Below are 20067 nucleotides of genomic sequence, written 5' to 3' on the forward strand. Positions count from 1 at the left end.
AACAGAACCGTTCTCTGCAGAGTGTTATGGATGCAACCTATTGGAGAAGCAAGTCAGTGTTCGCATCATTCTATCTCAAAGATGTCCAGTCTCTTTACGAGAACTGCTACACCCTGGGACCATTCGTAGCAGCGAGTGCAGTAGTAGGTGAGGGCTCAGCCACTACATTCCCATAATCCCATAACCTTTTTAACCTTTCTCTTGAATACTTTTTATTGTTGTTTTTGGGTTGTACGGTCGGCTAAGAAGCCTTCCGCATCCTGGTTGATTTGGCGGGTGGTCAATTCTTTCTTGAGAAGCGCCTAGGTTAGAGGTTGTGATGAGGTCCTTTAGTATGGGTTGCAGCCCTTTATACTTCAGCACCTAAGAGTCGTTCAGCATCCTAAGAGGACCGCTACGCTCAGTAAGGAAGACGTACTTAATAAAGGCAGAGTAATGGTTCAAGTCGACTTCCTTACCAGGTACTTATTTATTTTATGTTTGTTATTTTGAATAACTAATAAAATGAAATACGGGATACTTAGCTTCTTTGTTAACATGTATGCTGGTCTCCACCCACCACCCTGGGTGTGAATCAGCTACATGATCATCGGGTAAGATTAATATTGAAAAATGTTATTTTCATTAGTAAAATAAATTTTTGAATATACTTACCCGATGATCATGAATTAAAGAACCCGCCCTTCCTCCCCATAGAGAACCAGTGGACCGAGGAGAAAATTGAGTTCTTGTTGACAAGAAGTACTTGAGTACCTGACCACAGATGGCGCTGATGAGTACACCCCCACCTGGATAGCGATCGCTGGCGTATCCCGACCGTAGATTTCTGTCGGGCAACGGAGTTGACAGCTACATGATCATCGGGTAAGTATATTCAAAAATTTATTTTACTAATGAAAATAACATGTTATCATAAATCTTTATAATTATTATATTTTAATATTAAAAAAAAATGTGAGCAATGACATCTGTTTAGATTCCATTAGTCACGAGACGAAGTTATTACACCCTTCAGTGCTAGCACAAACCTAAGAGAGAGTACACATTTGAGTTTGACCTCTGACATTCGCTAACTTTGACGTCTGTTTTTCTTGGTTTTGGCAAGAATTTCATCGTGCCAAAGAGGAAAACTCAATTTCAACATCTCGCTAACATAAGGAAGAAGAAAATTGGCTTTAATAAAAGTTCAGAAGTGGGTAATATTGGCAATATTAGTGGAGTAAGTGAAGGATGAAGGAGCGACCATCTCGCCTTACCAGGAGCCTACTAAAGAAGCAAGATATTGAGCAAAGGGATCGTCATTTATGATTAAATTGTGATATGATAGATAATATTCATAATAATCCTGGTTTATTAATATTGTCTTTGTAAAAATACAAGGAAAAACTTTGAAGCCCGTATCTCAAAACTATACTTATTGACCTTCAAATTCTATCTTGTCCCTCAGTTTTAGAGATATAGCATTGAAATTTGGTATATAACTTAGAAATACATTATAAAACACTGCAGAGGAGCCTCGAGACCAATCATCTATCACTGGTCCTGGACCTTTTTGCAGATCGTTCGCGATCTTCTTCGGTGGAAGGGTGCCCCTTTAAAGGACGCGTTGACCTTCCATCCAACAGACCTGCCGTCACCATTTCTACATGGGCCTAACAAGGCTCCACCTAAACACGCTATAGTGCGCCAACCACATATGCGCTACGTGCCAACGAGACCAGACGAACACTCCTTAGTAGCTCGTCAGGCCCCATCACTAAACCCTAACACAGGTCATCAAGGGCGTATGCGCCAACACGCGCATACGCTCCAACAGGAGCATAGCTACACCCTGTTCTTCTGCGCACCCTGCGCTTACGCGTCAACATTCTCCTACACGCCCGCGCCCAGCTGCGCCCCAACGCTCACCTGCGCAATGGCGCTCTCCCGCGCGCCATCAGTCTTCGGCCCTCGCCCAACATCCAACTCTCTTGCGCGCTATGCTGCGCATCATCATACGCGCCAGGAAAAACCTGCGCGCCAACGATTTACTGAAAGTAGTACTTCTGATAAGTCAGCAATGCTGGCTTCTCCCACGCGCCAACCATTGCTGGCTTCTCCCACGCGCCAACCATTACCATCACGCCAGCGCTCACTTGCGCGCCAGCCTTCTCCCGCACGCATCCACAAGGATACACTTGCCCATCCTCTCCAAAGAATGCGGGCCAACATTCTCTCGCGCGCTAGAGATCTTTCTCCTGCGCGCGCCCCCTACGGCTGGTATAATGCGCGCACTTAACGTATTAATCCTTCGTGTCCGTGAATACTCTCCTGCATGCACCCGCCCCGGCATTCTCCCTCGCCCGAGCCCCCGGCATTCTCCCTCGCGCGAGCCCCCGGCATTCTCCCTCGCGCGAGCCCCCGGCATTCTCCCTCGCGCGAGCCCCCGGCATTCTCCCTCGCGCGAGCCCCCGGCATTCTCCCTCGCGCGAGCCCCCGGCATTCTCCCTCGCGCGAGCCCCCGGCATTCTCCCTCGCGCGAGCCCCCGGCATTCTCCCTCGCGCGAGCCCCCGGCATTCTCCCTCGCGCGAGCCCCCGGCATTCTCCCTCGCGCGAGCCCCCGGCATTCTCCCTCGCGCGAGCCCCCGGCATTCTCCCTCGCGCGAGCCCCCGGCATTCTCCCTCGCGCGAGCCCCCGGCATTCTCCCTCGCGCGAGCCCCCGGCATTCTCCCTCGCGCGAGCCCCTGGCATTCTCCCTCGCGCAAGACTACTGAACTACGCACGGCAAGGTCGCCATCGCCTCATTCCCCTCCCTGCAAGCGCATACCACTGCGCATTGGGGGAGAAGGGAAACATCCAGAGGGGTCCAGGATCCAAAACCACCACAGGCGAACCCACCAATGATGGGGACTCCTCCCAGGGAACCTTCAATCCCTGTCCCTTCAAGGGGTATGTCTGACCGTGCATCTGTCAGCCAACAGCTCTGGTTCGGTGCACCCGTAACACAGGCTTTCAAGCCTGTCTTCTCTGAATTGGGACACAGAACCATGGCTTCTTTTACCCCTTTGAAGAGAAAAAGAGGAGTTCCAGACGCGGTCACTTCCCCAAGGGCAAAACTGGCTCCACGCATACCTTCGAGGCAGGTTCCTTCTTTTCCTCAGACTGCCTCTCCTTCCCTTTTGGACGAAGATTTCCCGTCCCCAAGGGAATCATGCGAAGAGAGACTTTCCCCCATTGGTGCAATTTTCTTACAAGATAAAGCAATATAAAGTTACCAATCAAATAAAATTTCAAATGTTTAATTACAACAAGCAAGCTTTGCCTTGTGAGAAGGGGAAACAAGTTGTAAAGTCACTTGGAGAGAATATGATTTTTATTGCTGTCATAATTAAGGGATTTTGATGAAGGAAAAATCTATTTCTGGGAGAGGGACCTGTGTTGCCCAGTGAAATGCTCTTTAAAGCACCATTTCTAAGGTATAAATACTGCTAAAAATACCAGAGAAAGAGTTGCATGGAATGCCAGGAATAAACCCTGATGGCTCACTCTAAAAGTGTCGGTATAGTAACTGGGGCGTGTTAGAACCACTACCAGAGGTCCTTTACCAATTAGTCCTCTCCTTCCTCAATATCCACCGATAATACAAGGTGCCGTTCTGCATCCAACTACTGCCTTCTACTATGACTCCCCCCCCCACCACTACTCATTCTTCTACCCTCATTCCTTATCTAGCATACATACATACATATACCAAGGCACTTCCCCCAATTTTGGGTAGCGACACGTTTGTTTTTAGTCTCAGCCGCTTTGCATAATGCCTCCCCTTACGGGTATATTGGCGGCTATTTTGGTGTCGCTACCTTCTGATCTCTGTTATGCTTTGCTTTAGGAGAAACGGGTTAAGTATAGAAAAAAAAATTATGGCAAAACTTATGAGATTTTTGTTGTTTCATCCATTTTGCAGTAAAATTCTTTCAAATTTTACTTCATGGTGGTTTTCTTATAGTTACACCTCTGGATGGAATAGCCTCTCAGGTCCCCAGTGTTGGAGCAATTGGTTCAAAGTCTATAAAATTGATCAAATTGTTATGTTCCACCTTGTATAACATTATTAATAGGAATTTTATACATGTTTTTCTGTGTATGTTTTATGATTGTGTGAATACAGTACAGTATGTTTTTTAAAATAGCAATGAATACAGATTTTATCTCTTCTGCTAATTATTGAGCAAAGAGCCCATTGGTTAATTTTTTCTTGTTAAATTTCAGAAGATGCCAAAAGTGAGCCAACTTAAAGAGGACTTTACTATGGGTCGTGCTATATACTCCAGTGAGCTGTGATTTTCTTGGTGTTCTGTACAGTGAATGCTCATTTTATACTAAGTCTAGATCTCATATTATACTTCATAATGTTGAAGGCCTGTAAACAAATATGTAAAAAAATATGAATTTTATTGCGTGACTCATTAATGAGGTTATGTACTGTTTACATATTGCATTGTTTTATAGAATTTATGTGAATTAAGGTATTTCCTCTAAGGAAATCTTGTCAACATTAGAATTGTGCCTTGTTAACTGTTCCTTGGTTCTATAGATTATTATTATAAGGACCAAGACTTCAAAGGCAAATTTTAACCTCTGCAGGTGTAAATACAAACATTTATTAGCTGGGAGAAGGGAAGTCTGGCTTGTTTTTTGAAAAAGCAAGTACTGTATTAAGGCTTCCTTCATCTTTGGATCAAAGATGATGGTGTCTAAAACTCAAGTTGACATTAATTATTGATAGGTTTTGATATTTGTTTTTAAATCATGTACAATAAATAAATTGTATATAGAAACAAAAGCAAAAAAACAAAAAAAAACCTTATGGTAATTTTTTATTGTTATCTTTTATAGTTAGGGTACAAGAATAACTTTTTTATATCAAAGGAGTTAATTGAATGCCTTCAAATGTTTTTATTGTAATTATTAATATATAAACTGTATGAATGGTAAGGTTGAATGATATTTCTCCAAATTGTAAATTATTTATGGAAATCTGTAATATTTTTTATACAAGACTTTTTTTTTTTTACTGAATCTTCCTTATTGAATAATGAACAGTTTATCTCCTGTGAAGTACAAGAAATATCTGTAAATAGACTTAAACCCAGCAAAGTTTGCTCTTTAATTTACATCTTCCACCATCATATGGAGAATTAGTATGGAAACTATTTTAGAAATATATAAACTTCCAAGAAATTTGGAAGATGTCCATTCCTCTTCTTCATATATTACAGGTTATTTCATACCGAGCGAACAGATCTCAATAAATGTAGGTGAAAATATTTATTGGGTGATTTATTTGGAGTAACATCTTGCCTCTAATTTGTTACCTTACAAAAAAACTGTTGCAGTGATATGTCGTGGTTGAATTTTACAAGAGAGGCTGCACAGGAATTATTTTTATGAATCTTCCTGGAGTTCATTCCTCCTTTGAAAGGAACACAATAATTTAACCACGGTTAAAAGGCAAATTTTAGGATCTCTCTCCCAAGTGGCCTTGTAGTATCCATAAATACTATATGCAGTAGTAAAGGAAATCCACATCTGAACTGTTGAGGCCGAGTGTTTGCTATCCAAGCATTCATCAGCTCCCACTTATATTCCCGGTTCTGTCCCTGGCAGAGAACTGTTGGAATTGTGAGAGGGCAATGACTCTCCAGAGCATGCTGTCTCACCTTTGGCCTTAATGATGGACAAGGTTTCTCGGGGGCAGGATGGCTCGAGTCTCTTGTGATGAAGGTCCTTGCATTCATTCCTGAGTGCAATGGCCCTGGGGAGGCAGCAATGACTCTATTTTTTGGGGGGACTTCAATTATTGATCAGTATTTTGGGGCTTCTCAAGGATCAAAGCCCTTGTTGGAGTTCTCATGACCAGGTCTTGTGGGCCTGGCTCTGGTTCCAGTGGATGTATAGATCAAGGGCATCTGAGAATTCACTGAGACCAAGCTGGTCAGACAGTATCCAGCCACCCCGACTCTAGGCAGCGGAAGCACCAACCTTGGAGGTTCGGCTTTGGCCTCTCGCTATTATGTTACTGCTTGTTGTGTCTAGGAGCAGTCACATACTTCACGAAGTACTTGAGGTTGTTAACCATTAACACTTTGGAGTAATAGAAAAACCTTGCGCTTTTGGGCAGGAAGGTGGTCGCCTTCCTTACCCACCAGAAGGCAATTTTCCCAGAGCTAGCTCTGCAGTCACAGAACTCACTGGTATGGGGTGCCAAGATTCGTGTAGGTGGCAGTGGAGTTGTGGAAAACTGCTTCACAGGACTCCCTGATCACCGCACAGTCTCCTACAAGGAGCCCGATCCTTTGGAGGGGACAGCGGCCTAATCTTCGTGGCTAACAATGGATCAGGAAAGGTCCCTGCTCCCTCCCAGAGATTCCAGTCCACAACTTGACACAAGTTGAAAGACCTTGTGCATCCACATCCTTTTTGACCTTCCCAATGGGTCATCTGACATCCACAAAAGCCCTGGCCTTTTTGGCAGAAGTGCAAGGCAGGTTGGAGAAGACTGCACTCAGTCATTTATGACAAGTCTCGGGCTTCTACATTCAGCTCTCCAAGGTGAAGACGGCAATTGAGCTGGAGGCCAATCAATGACCTTTTCCTTCTGAACTAGTTTCTTTGTCAAAGTTTAGGATGGAAACAGTACAGCCTGTGCTGTTTCTCCGACTGACGTGTAGACTTCATGTTTTAGGAAGACCTGAAGTACACGTACCTTCAAGTGCCTGTTCATCAGTCCTGTTGAAAGTACTTCTGCTTCTGTCTAAGGTTAGTATACCAGTTCAAGACTGTGTTTTGGATGAACCTGTTGAAAGTACTTCTGCTTCTGTCTAAGGTTAGTATACCAGTTCAAGACTGTGTTTTGGACTATGTACAGCTAATAGTGTGTTTACATGGGTGACCCCTTGGGAAATGTGTGCTAAACAGGTGGTAGGTTGGCAAGGGCATCAGCCACCCTGTTGAGATACTACCACTAGAATAGTTACTGGCTCCTATGACTGGCCAGACAATACTACATTGGATCCCTCTTTCTGGTTATGGCTCATTTTGTCTTTACCTACACATTATTATTATTACTGGCTGGATGCTATAAGCCCTGGGCCCCAACAGGGAAATTAGCCCAGTGAGGAAAGGAAACAAGGAGAAATGAAATATTTTAAGAACAGCAACAACACTAAAATATATTTGTTCCAACATGGAGTACTTACCTCAAACTACTTTCTCAGGAGTATCTGGGATCTCCTCCCAACCGACCAGAATTTTGTGTAGTTTACCCATCTGCGTTTTCTATGCGGGGGAACCTCTGGCGGAAGGATACGTGCCATGAGGCGACCCAGGGTCAGAGAGCGTGCTTGCTCAGGTCTCGACCTCCAGTAAGTTTTCTGGTCGCGTCGTGATTACACGCCGCGCTCTCTTCACCCAGTGCGACCCTTTGTGTTTCACGTGGTACCCACGCGGTCCCCTCGTGTTCAAACCTTACCTTATCCTACCTTTCCCTCTGTGTTCCTGTGTCGATTGGTGCTTGTGCGTTGCGTTATGGAGCATCCCCGCCGTTGCCCTGGGCCTATGGCCGGTAAATCTTGTGGGGCCTTTCTTTCCAAGCCGGAAGTCGATCCCCACTCTTTGTGTTCGTCGTGTAGGGGCAGTGTGTGTTCCCCTATAGCCACGTGTCCAGAGTGCGAGTCCTGGAATGAAATTCAGTGGGTACGCTACGGCACTAAAAAGAAGAAGGCGACCAAGAGATTGCCGAAGAAGTCCACCTTTGCCTCGCCCTTAGCATCGCCCGATGTCTCTTCGGAGAGGGGTTCTCTGCCGCCTTCCCCTACCCAGAGTAGGGGACAAGGTAAGTCCGTTGCGGGGAAGCGGCCCATTGCTCTTCCCCAGAAGTCTGTGATGTCTGTTGATGGGAATGTTGTGTCGGTTCAGGCAAGTGGGGGGCCTGAGGGAGGGACAGAAGTGTGTTCGGGAGACGAGGTCCTGGTGCCAGCAGGGCCCGTTTCTACCGACGATCCGATGTGGGGGAAGGCCGCAACAGCCTCTTCCCCTGCATCCTGGATCTGTGTTTCAGGTTCGTCAGTAACCGGAGGGAGACGCCGAGAAGGAAGATTCGCCGAGTTCGGACCCCCTCGCATGGGCGCCTCCGAGGACGCCCTTCAGGTCACCCATGAGACTGGAGGAGGAGTTCGACACCTGGTTCGCCCGCAAAAAGGTGCCTCGCTCTCCCCCGGCGCCGTCGGCAACGCTCCCGCCCGTCTTTCTTCAACCTTCTTCGTCAGCGGACCGGCACGAAGCCCCACCAGCAACTCGAAACGCTTCCGACGACTCAGCGGATTCGCGTTCCTACCAGTCATCGGCCTCCTCTTTCAGGTCAGACTCCTTCTCCTCGGAGGACGAAGGACCGAGGGACACGAGGAGACGGAAGAGGTCCCGTTCCCGTTCTTGGAGACGTTCCAGATCACCCATGAGGAAGCACAAGAGGAGCCGTTCGTCGAAAGGTGAATGGGTGCGGGTCACCATCCCCCGTAGCCACCTAGGAGCTTCAGCAGCCCCGAATACCTCTGGCTGACTCCCTAGAGCTCCTTCACCACCCCCACGACACGGCTCCTCCAGCAGACCCGATCACCGATGGAGGTCGTCGCACCAAGGCTCGAGTGACTAGCATAAGTCCGCGAAGGTTCCGACTTCATCCGCCCAGCAGAGAGAGTCGCCCCTTTGGCCTGGCAGCTTTGTCCCGGCCTCCGGCCCTTCGACAGCCCTCCCGGAACGTAAGAACCAGCCAGCTGGCACGGGGAAGCCCGCAGTTCCATGGAACCCCGCAGGAGGGAGTAGACCCATGACGGCTACTCTCGTCCCAGCGGAGCTGCATGTACAGCGAGTCGACCCGCCAATGGCTCGGCACGAAAGGAAGGTGCCTCCCCCTCACACGGAACCCTCCGTCTTCGACAGGGAGACTCAGGCGGAGGACCAGATAGCCGAAGGCCTCGTGGAGGGAGGAGAATGCTCAACGGACGAGGTCTCCACCTATAGGAAGGTCTTAGCCCTCATCAGGCGTCATCATAAGTTAGATGAGCCGAAACCCGCGATAGAACAAGCCTGGCTCTCGGGACTTAGCAGAATGGTGGATAGTCCTGTGCAGCAGAAGCCTTCGCTGGCCCTTCCCCTGGCGAGGGACGTTAAGCTGGGTATGGACCACATAGATATGTTCATAGCCAGCCAGGCGGACGCCCCCAGGAATCGGAGCGCCTCCAAACCTCCAAACTCCTCCAGGGTCTGAAAACGCAGAAACGCTTTTATCTCCCGGAGGGGCGTCGCGGAGGTCCTTGTACGGTTGAGCCAGATATTGCTATCCTGAACCAGGGAGCGGCGGAGGATAGGGCATCCTCCGCTCCAGTGTGTTTTTCCCCGACGGAAACCTCCATGATGGAGGATATGGCCCGGGATCTTGTGTATGTCTCTTTATGGTTGGACTGGTGGGCCTTCAGGCATCTCACGACCTCTCCGTCCCCGAGAATCAGTCCTTGCTGAGGGAACCGATTAGTTCGGGTGGGAAAGCGCTCAAGTTCCTCTCATGCCAGTCCCTCTCTCAGGCACCCAACTGGGTCCTGTGGAAGAGGGACACCATCCTGACCAAACTAGTTAGAAGACTACCCGACTAAGAGGCGAGAGCCTTGAGGAGGTTACCTCTGGGGGGCGAGTCGGTGTTCCCCCTGAAGGAAGTAGAGGAGACTATGGAGAGGGTCAGGAAGCTCAAGGAAGTGGGAGATCCCAGACCCCCACCTGTAAGACGACCAGACCACAGGAGATCCTCTTCAGATGTCCCAAACTCACCCCGCGCTTCGCCGGTTCAGCCTAAAAGAGACTCCCCGTCGGTGTCTTGGCACCAGCCCTCGCAGCCCTCCCATAGGGGTACCTCGGCCCCAACGTCAAACTTCAGGTCTTCCTATTCTAACTCCAGGAGAGGGCGTTCCAGCCGCGCCTCTAGAAGGCGATAGGAAGGGAGGCCCCCTACTCTTGCCGAAGCCTCAGGTAAAGGGATGCCTCAAACACTCTTGGCAAACTTGGCGGGACCACGGAGCGGACCCATGGACCGTAGTAGTACTAAAGGAGGGGTACAGTTTGCCCTAGCGGAACCGCCCCCTCTGATCCCGGACCAACAGGCGGAGTGGTTGGCGCCCAAGGACCCCTTGAGAAGGACAGCATTGCAGGAGGAAGTATCAGCCATGCTAGCCAAAGGGGCGGTAGAACCAGTCAGGAATCCAGGACCAGGGTTCTACAGCAGACTCTTCCTGGTGGAGAAAGCGACAGGGGGTTGGAGACTGGTCATAGATCTTTCGGCCCTCAACAAGTTTGTGTGCAAGACCAACTTCAAGATGGACACCCCGAAGTCGGTATTGGTGGCCTAGAGAGAAGAAGAATACGTGATGTCCATAGATCTCAAGGACCCCTACTTCCAAATCCCTGTCCACGCCTCCAGCAGGAAGTTCCTAAGGGTAAAGTGGGGTAACCAGACGTTACAGTCCAGAACCCTCTGCTTCGGACTGTAGACAGCTCCTCAGGTCTTCACGAGGGTCTTTGCAACAGTCTCAGCCTGGGCACACGAACAGGGCATATGCCTGATTCGGTACCTAGACGACAGGTTGTTGCTTTCAGCCTCAGAGGGAGAACTGAGGGAGCAAGGAGCGAAGCTTCTGCGGTTCTGCGGTGTCCTGGGTATCACCATCAACCTGGAGAAGCCACAGCTGATACCCTCAACCAGGATGACCTACCTAGGGATGGTTCTAGACTCCCGGTTGGCGCGAACCTTCCCCTTCTCGGAGAGACTAGACAACCTAGATCAGATTCTCCGGCCCTTCCTAGCGGGCCAGCCCAGGAGAGCCAAGGACTGGCAAAGATTGATAGGCCACCTAGTGTCATTGGAGAAGTTGGTCCCCCAGGGGAGGCTCAAACTCAGGGGCGTTCAATGGAACCTGAAGGAGCTCTGGAACCAGGGGGACTTCCCGCACAAAATAGTCCCGGTGTCCCTGGAGACGAAGGAAGTTCTGAAGTGGTGGCACGACAGATCAAACACCTTCAAAGGAATGCCCCTCGCAGTCGACCCTCCGGAGATGCTGCTGTTCACGGACGCATCCAAGGAGGGTTTGGGAGCCCATCTTCTCGACAAGTTAGCGAGAGGAAAATGGGACTTCGATGAGAGGAGCCGTCACATAAACGTGCTAGAACTGATGGCCGTGCAAAGGGCATGCCGAGAATTCGCCCATCTACTCCGGGGAAACACCCTGGCTCTGATTTGCAACAATGCCACGGTGGTGGCCTACGTGGAAAAGCAGGGAGGATGAAGTCGAGGGAGCTGTGCAGTCTCACAACGGAATTCCTGGAATGGGCGGAGGAACAGATCAAGATCACTGCCAGGTTCATTCCGGGAAAGAAGAACGTCCTAGCCGACAGCCTCAGCAGGGTGGGTCAAGTAGTAGGGTCGGAATGGTCCCTACACCCAGGAGTGGCCCAGACCATCATCCTGAAGTTGGGCTCTCCAGTAATAGACCTCTTCGCCACAAGGCTAAACGCACAGCTCCCCATGTTTTGTTCTCCTGTGCCAGATCCGACAGCCGCGTTCGAGGACGCCTTTCAACATCCGTGGGGCAATCTCGACGTATACGCCTTTCCTCCCTTCGGGATGCTCAGACAAGTTCTGAACAGAGTGAGGCGGGCGAACAACCTGTGGATGACTTTGGTAGCGCCCTGGTGGCCGGAGAGAGAATGGTTCGCGGACCTAAAGGAACTGGTGCGCCTTCCACCTTGGCCCCTTCCAGAGACCCCAGACCTCCTCTGGCAACCTCACTTCCAAAGGTGGCACGAAAACCCTCGGTCCCTCCGCCTTCACGTGTGGAGGTTATCGAGCGTCTCCTGAGGAGGGAAGGATATTCGTCGAAGACCGCGTCAAGGATGTCGGGTTATCTAAGACGGTTCTCGGTAGCGGTATACCATGCAAAGTGGGCTAACTTTACGAAATGGTGCACCTCGAAGAACATCAGGTCGCTAGCGGCCTCCATTCACGAGATAGCCGACTTCCTGGTCTATCTGAGACGAAGTGGGCACGTCCATACCAGCCATCAAAGGGGTCCGGGCAGCGTGGGGCCAAGTCTTCCTACTGAAGGGTAGCAACCTAGGAGCCTCCAGACATATCTCAATGCTCATCAAGAGCTTCGAGCAGTCGTGTTAACTCCAGGCCGTTAGGGTGCCCCAGTGGTATGTGGCTAGAGTGTTGAAAGTGCTTTCGGAGCCTCCCTTCGAACCCCTCAAGGATATCCTAGACAAGGAGCTCACCCTCAAGACGGTCTTCCTGTTAGCCCTTGCGTCGGCGAAGAGAGTAAGTGAGATCCATGGGCTGTCATGCGAGGGGGGATGAGAAGCAACTTTCAGGTTCTTACCTAACTTCGTAGCCAAGACCCAGAACCCAGCGATTTGGGACCCTAGGCTTGAAGAGTTCACAGTGCCTGCAATTCCGCGTTCGGACAACCCGAGGGACTTGCTACTGTGCCCGGTCAGAGCGGTACGTAAGTACCTAGAGAGGACTGCCAGACTTCGACCTGGGATCAAGTCTATGTTCGTCTCCCCAGGACTAGTGAAGAAGCCGGTCTCTAAGAACACGATCTCCTTCTGGCTACGGCAGGTTATCATGAGAGCCTACGGCAGTTCGGGGGTCTCCCTTTTGGGAAAACCGAGAACCCATGACATTAGAGGCCTGAGCACCTCATTAGCCTTCGAGAGAGACATGGCAGTGGGCCAGATCCTGAGGGCAGGCACTTGGTCAAGGCAGTTCACCTTTACGGCTCACTACCTAAAGGAATGTTCTAGGAAATCTCTGGACGGTTTCTCGATTGGTCCCATCATTTCTGCTCTCCAGAAGATTTAAGGTGAATCCCCGGGGAAGCCGTGGGCGGTAAGTCCAAGAGACAGGTTCCTTCCTTACCTTTCCCCCTCCATCACCCTTCCCCTACATGGCCCTTGATTCCTTCACCTTCCATGGGATACAGTCAGTGAATGAATACATCTCCGAGGATTTTTACAGAGGTGAGTTACTTAGACACTAAGATAGTTTTGCGTAGTTTTCCCTCATTTCCCGTTTCTATTTTTGGGTCAGCAGAACCTACCCTCCTATCTAGGTTCGTTTTTCCCTTCATCACGGTCTCTAGGTCCGGAAGGACACTCCCACCTCCTAAGGTATAAGTCTCCTAAGAAAGTAGTTCGAGGTAAGTACTCCATGTTGGAACAAATCACAAATTTCAAGTAATTTGTATTTTTCCTAACAGTACTTACCTCAAACTACTTTTGGGTTATGGCCCACCCATCCTGCCCCAAGTGCCTTCCAGGACTTTAAGAAACCTATCTATCATAAAACTTACTGAAGGTCGAGACCTGAGCGAGCGAGCTCTCTGACCCTGGGTCGCCTCATGGCGCGCATCCTTCCGCAAGAGGTTCCCCCGTATAGAAAACGGAGATAGGGTAAACTACACAAAATTCTGGTCGGTTGGGAGGAGATCCCAAATACTCCTAAGAAAGTAGTTCGAGGTAAGTACTGTTAGGAAAAATAAAAAATTACTTAAAATTTGTGATATTTCCTGTTTGTTCCAACACGGAGTACTTATCTCGAACTACTTTCTTAGGAGTATCTGGGATCTCCTCCCTAACCGACCAAGAATTTTGCATAGTTCCCGCTATCTCCGTTTTCCCTTGTTGGGTCCCTCCGTGGCGGATGGATACTCGCCCTGAGGCGACCCGAGGTCAGCGAGCGAGGGCGCGCTGCTAGGTCTGTGTCGCCAGTAAGCATCTGGTCGCTGCGTAGATTACATCTCGCCGCTCTCTCTCACATCCCGTCCAACCCGCCATTGTGTTCCACGTGTTCCCTTTGTGCTTTCCCATTCACATCCTTTACTTGTGTTGCTTGTGTATTCGTGTATTCCCATATGGAATCTCAACGTCGTTGTCCCGGGCCTCAAGGCCGGTAAGTCTTGCGGGGCTTGGCTGTCTAAGCCTGATGTCAACCCGCACACGTTGTGCTCCACGTGTAGAGGCAGAGTGTGCTCGCCTGCCTCCACGTGTCTGAAGTGTGCGTCCTGGCCATAAGAAGAAGAAGGCGTCCAAGCAGTCTCCTAGGAAGTCGGGTATCAGCTCGCCCCTGCCTTCGCCTTCAGCTCCTTCAGAGAGAGGTTCTCCTTCCCCTTCCCTTACCCAGAGTAGGGGACGAGGTAAGTCCGTTGCGGAGAAACGGCCCATTGCCGTTCCCCATGAGTCTGATGTCGGGGATGCTAATTGTATTGTGCCTACGCAGACGAGTGGGGGGTCTGCTAGTGTGGCGGAAGTGTGTTCCGTAGATGAGGTTCGGTGCCTGCAGGACCCGTCTCCAGTGAAGACCCGGTGTGGGGGAGGTCAGAAACAGCTCCTTTCCCCCCATCATGGCAGTGTTTTGCAGGAACAGCGGTTTCTGGGGGCGGGCTAGACAAAGAAAGGCAGGCCACGTGCTCTTCAGACCCCGACTCCATTGTGTGGACGGCGCCAAGGACGCCCTTCAGGTCACCCATGCGGAGGAGGAGTTTGCCTCTTGGGGCACTATGCACGCCCCCGACGCCTTCGGCTTCTCTACCGCCGGACTTCATGCAACCCGTCACACCGGTAGCACAATTACAAGCCTCTAGATTAGTGACAGAAGCCACGGAGGACTCGGAGAGCTCCTCTTCCTCTTCTTCTACCTCGGATGTTTCCTCGTCCTACATTTCATCGTCGGAGGAGGACTCCAGCGGCCGGGAGGCAAGAAGGAAGCGTAAGAGGTCTAAGAGGAAGAAGGCGAGCTCATATGCAGGCCCTTCGAGGAAGAAGGCCAAGATTACGAGAAGGAAGAATAAGAAGAGAAATTCTCCCAAAAGGAAGTATGTTAAAGTGGCTTTTCCCCCTTGCGGGTCGAACAGGGCTCCTGCCGCTCCAGTGCCTGCCTCGATGGCCGCTGGAGCTGCTCCCGTGCCCTTGCCCCGTGTCTCTTCAGCTCCGTCCGCCCGTCGGATGAAGCCATTGGCACACTTCAACTTTCCCTTGCCGGAGTCAACGGCTCCATCCGTCCAGCGGAGGCAGCCGCGGGCTCGACCCAGCAACATGGCGCCCACGCCCTTTGTCTCACCAGCTCCATCCAAGCAACGGATGAGCCGCTGGCACAACAAGACAGTTACTCTCCACAGATTCCCCCGGGAGGGGATAGACCCATGACGGCGGCTCCATCCATGACGGAGGCAGCCGCTCCATCGAGCCGGCCGGAAGTAAGGGATATGTCCGCCCCCACGGATCCATCCGTGATCGAGGATGCAGCCGACACGGAGGATAAAGTGGTAGAGGGTTTTTTGGACACCGGCGAGTGTTTCCCCGATGAAGTGTCCTCTTACAGGAAGGTCCTGGCACTCATCCAGCACCATCACAGGTTGGACGAGCCTAAACCATCGTCAGAGCAAGCTTGGCTTTCGGGTTTGGGAAGGATAGTAGACAATCTGGTTCAGCAGAAGCCATCCTTGACCCTACCTCTAGCTCCGGACGTGGCCCTGGGCATGGACCATGTCGACCGGTTTGTCGCAGGACATAAGAACTTCATAAGAGCCCAAGGGTCCTTCAAGCTCCTGCCTGGACTGAGGACTCAGAAAAAAGTTTTATGTGCCGGACGGGGGTCATGCAGGACCCCGCACCTTAGAAGAAGCCATCGCAACGTTAAACCAGGGCACTGCAGATGATAGGAGCCTTACTGCCCCAGTGGTCTTCTCTTAAGCGGAGGCCGCCATGATGGAGGACACTTCACAAGACATCGTAAATGTGACCTCCTGGCTGGACTGGTGGGCGTGCACCCTGGCAGGGTTTTAGCTATCCCACAATCTCTCAGTGCCGGAGAATCAGGCCCTACAACAGGAACTCATACGTTCGGGAGGGAAGGCTATGAAATTCCTTACTCTCCAGTCACTGACCCAGACGGCAAACTGGATGTTAAGGAGGAGGGATACAATTGTTAACAGGCTCCCCCGTAGACTTCCCCAACGTGAGGCGAAGTTTCTAAGGAATGCTCTGGTGTGGGTGAGACCATGTTCCCCCTTCAGGCAGTAGCGGAAACGATGGAGAGAATGGGGAAGCTTAAGGACTCGACGGAGCCCAGACAGTCAGCGGCAAGACGTCCTCCCCATAGGAGACCATCGGTGGACGGGGCCTACCCACCTACGCCACCAGCTAGACAGGAGGCCCCCTCCCCTTACTGGCATCAGTCCCCACGGCCCTCCCGCAGGAGTGGTGCCCCAGCCCAGGCCTCCTTTAGGCAGAAGTACACCGGCTCAAGGTGAGGTCGCTCAAACCGTCTCCCCAGAAGGAGATAGGAAGGGAGGCCCCCTACACCTTCCCACGCCTCAAACGTTATTGGCAAGCATGGCGGGATAATGGTGCAGACCCGTGGTCCGTGACAATCCTCAGGGAGGGGTACAGGATTCCCTTCCTGTCAGAACCGCCCCCTCTGATTCCCGAACATCGGGCAGAATGGCTGGCACCCAAGGATCACAAGAAGAGAGCAGCCTTGCAGGAGGTGGTGTCAGCCATGTTGAACAAGGGAGCACTACAACCTGTCCAGGAATCGTCCCCGGGGTTCTACAGCAGGCTCTTCCTGGTAGAGAAAGCTACGGGAGGTTGGAGACCAGTCATCGACCTCTCGGCCCTGAAAAAGTTTATCAAGAAGACTTCCTTCAAGATGGACACGCCGAAGTCGGTGCTGGCAGCCTTGAGAGAAGGGGATTTCATGATGTTCCTGGATCTCAATAATGCCCACTTTCAGATCCCCGTTCACCCCTCCAGCAGGAAGTTCTTCAGAGTGATGTAGGGATATCAGTCTCTGCAGTTCAGGACCCTCTGCTTCGGCCTGTCGACGGCTCCTCAGGTGTTCACGAGGGTGTTCACTGTAGTATCAGCCTGGGCACAAGCAGGGCATCAGGCTGATCAGATATTTAGACGACTGGTTGCTACTTTCAGCTTCAGAGGCAGCCTTAAAGGAGCAGGGGACGAAGCTATTGGAGTTCTGCAGGGAGCTAGGGGTCACCATCAACTTACAGAAGTCCCAGTTAGTCCCCACCACCAGGATGACGTACCTAGGGATGGTCCTGGACTCCAGTTAGCAAGGACATTCCCCCTCTCAGGAGAGGCCGAACAATCTGGATCAAGTGATGCAACCATTCCTGACAAATGCACCAATGAGAGCCAAGGATTGGCAGACTCATAAGACACCTAGTCTCGTTGGAGAAGTTGGTTCCTCAGGGAAGGCTAAAGCCGAGGCCAGTCCAATGGAACCTGAAGGACCTCTGGTCACCGGGAGACCATCCTCAGAACTTAGTCAGGATGACTCCGGCCTCCAGGAACATGCTCCTCTGGTGGTCCGACAGGGAGAACACCCTAAGGGGGGTACCGTTTGCGTCCGCTCCTTCAGAGATGTTGCTCTTCACAGACGCGTCAAAGGAGGGGTGGGGAGCCCATCTGCTCGAAGAGACGGCAGAGGGAAAGTGGTCCCCGGAGGAGAAGCCCCCCACACATAACCCTGCTCGAGCTCCTGGGAGTTCAAAAGGCCCTCGCAACATTTGTCCATCAACTTCAGGGAAACTCAGTAGCCCTCATGTGCGACAACGCCACCATGGTGGCATACATAAAGAAACAGGGAGGCTTGAGATCAAGGGAACTGTGCGACCTCACGTCTCAGATCCTGGAATGGGCTGAGAAGAACCAAATCATTCTCATAGCCAGGTTCATTCCGGGGGAAGAGAAACATACTAGCCGACGGCCTCAGCAGGGCAGGACAAGTAGTGGGGTCGGAATGGTCCCTACATCCGCAGGTGGCACAAGAGGTCCTTCAGTTGTGGGGCTCACCAGTAATAGACCTGTTCGCCACGAGGCTCAACGCTCAGCTCCCCGTGTTCTGTTCTCCTGTGCCAGACCCGGCAGCAGCGTTTGAGGACGCCTTCCAGCACTCATGGGACGGTCTCGACGTATATGCCTTTCCCCCCTTCGGGATTCTCAAGCAGGTACTCGACAGGCTCAGACAGTCAAGGGCTACAAAGATGATTTTGGTAGCGCCCTGGTGGCCGGAGAGGGAGTGGTTCGCGGATCTACAGGACCTGGCCACCCTTCCTCCATGACCCCTGTCAGTAAGGGAAGATCTACTGCACCAACCTCACTTTCGAAGGCTGCACGAAAACCCTCAGTGCCTTCAGCTACACACGTGGAGGTTATCGAGTGCCTATTAAGGAAGGAAGGATTCTCAGAGAAGACAGCTTCGAGGATGTCAGGGTATCTTCGAAAGTCCTCGAGCGTGGTGTACCAGGCCAAGTGGGCCACGTTTGTGAAGTGGTGTGCCACACAGAACCTGAGACCCTTGGATGCATCAGTCCACAGGATAGCAGACTTCCATGTCCACTTGACGGACCACCTGGGGGTCTCCATTCCAGCTATCAAGGGGGTCCGAGCGGCCCTAGGGCAAGTTTTTCAACTCGGAGGCATTGACCTGGGGGCCTCTCGCCAGATTTCCATGCTCATCAGGAGTTTCGAGCAATCTTGTTCCCCACGTGCCTCTAGGGTTCCGTGGGACGTGGCCAAGGTTCTCAAGGTTTTAACTAGGCCTCCCTTCAAACCCCTTAAGGACATCCTGGATAAAGACCTCACTCTCAAGACAGTGTTCTTACTAGCTCTAGTCTCAGCCAAGCGTGTGAGTGAGCTCCACAGCTTGTCCTCCGAGGTCTTGCACTCGAAAGGGTGGAAGGAACTGTTCTTTAGGTTTCTGCCTGAATTTATGGCCAAAACCCAGAACCCAGCAGTTGCGGACCCAAGGTTTGAGGAGTTCTTGGTTCCAGCAATCCCTCACTCAGACAACCCGGAAGACTTGCTTCTGTGCCCGGTGAGATCGGGAATACCTTAGTAGGACAGCCAGACTCAGGCCAGTCATCAAAAGTCTGTTTGTCTCTTCAGGCCCAGTAAAGAGGGCAGTGTCTAAGAACACGATCTGCTTCTGGCTTCGGCAAGTCATCAAGAGAGCTTACGACAGTGAGGGGTCTGCGGTTCCTGGTACCCCGCGACCCCACTATATTAGGGGCCTTAGCACTTCCTTGGCATTTGATAGCAACATGGCAGTGGGCCAAATCATGCGAGCAGGTACTTGGTCCAGGCAGTCCACCTTTAGGGTTCACTACCTGAAAGACTGTACGAGGAAATCCCTGGACTCCTTCTCCATTGGGCCGGTAATTTCCGCCATGCAACAAGTTTAAAGCTAAAAGCCCGGGTAGCTCGAGGGAAGTAATCTCAAGCGACACAAGTTTCCTCCTTACTCCCACTTTTCCTTGCTACCCTTTTTCCTTTTTCTTTCCTCCTCCCATGTGAGAGATGGATGCTGTGGAAGCCCATGTCCGGATTATGCATAAAGGTGAGTTATACAAAAGTAGACTTTTGTGTGCTTCCCCCGACTCTCCTACCCTGTCCACCGTGTCTTCCGGCCTGTAAGTCCACCCCCTCCTAAAGTGTAAGTCTCCTAAGAAAGTAGTTCGAGGTAAGTACTCCGTGTTGGAACAAATCACAAATTTGTTCCAACACGAATACTTACCTCGAACTACTTTCTTAGGAGTTACCTGTAATCTCCTCTCTACCGACCAGAGTTTTGTGTAGTATACCCTAAACCCGTTTTCTATGGAGGGCTAACTCGGGAGTAAGAGAACGTGCCCCGAGGGTAGCCTTTGCGCTAGGTCGAGGTCCGCTTGGGTCGTGAGCGCCAGTAAGTTCTCTGGTCGCGACGTGATACCACGTCGCTCTCGTCTCTCTCGACCCTTTGTGTCCGCCTCGTGTGTCCTGCGTGTTTACCGCGTGGTAACTTGTGCTTATCCCTTGTGTTCCTGTGCGTTCACTACCCTTCCTTGTGCTTCCCAAGTGTATTCCTTTGATTCCCTGCGTTCCTGTGTCTTGTGTATGTGCGTTATGGAGCAGATCCGCCGTTGTC

General features: G+C 51.2%; 1 protein-coding gene across 6 annotated transcripts in view; it reads left to right on the forward strand.

Moving 5' to 3' along the window:
- Window positions 1-5133, forward strand: part of htk (hat-trick) — a 152257-nt gene extending 147124 nt beyond the window's left edge. For 5 of the 6 annotated variants that reach the window (XM_068346047.1, XM_068346046.1, XM_068346043.1 and 2 more), the window contains one exon: window positions 4251-5133. In XM_068346047.1, coding sequence (XP_068202148.1) covers window positions 4251-4276 — 26 coding nt within the window. In that variant the 3' untranslated portion in view covers window positions 4277-5133. The remainder of the gene's footprint in view (window positions 1-4250) is intronic. The other variant, XM_068346044.1, reaches the window with a different exon arrangement.
- The last annotated feature ends 14934 nt before the right edge of the window (window positions 5134-20067 follow it).

The sequence above is a fragment of the Palaemon carinicauda genome, chromosome 22 (assembly GCF_036898095.1).
Source record: "Palaemon carinicauda isolate YSFRI2023 chromosome 22, ASM3689809v2, whole genome shotgun sequence".
Lineage (NCBI taxonomy): Eukaryota > Metazoa > Arthropoda > Malacostraca > Decapoda > Palaemonidae > Palaemon > Palaemon carinicauda.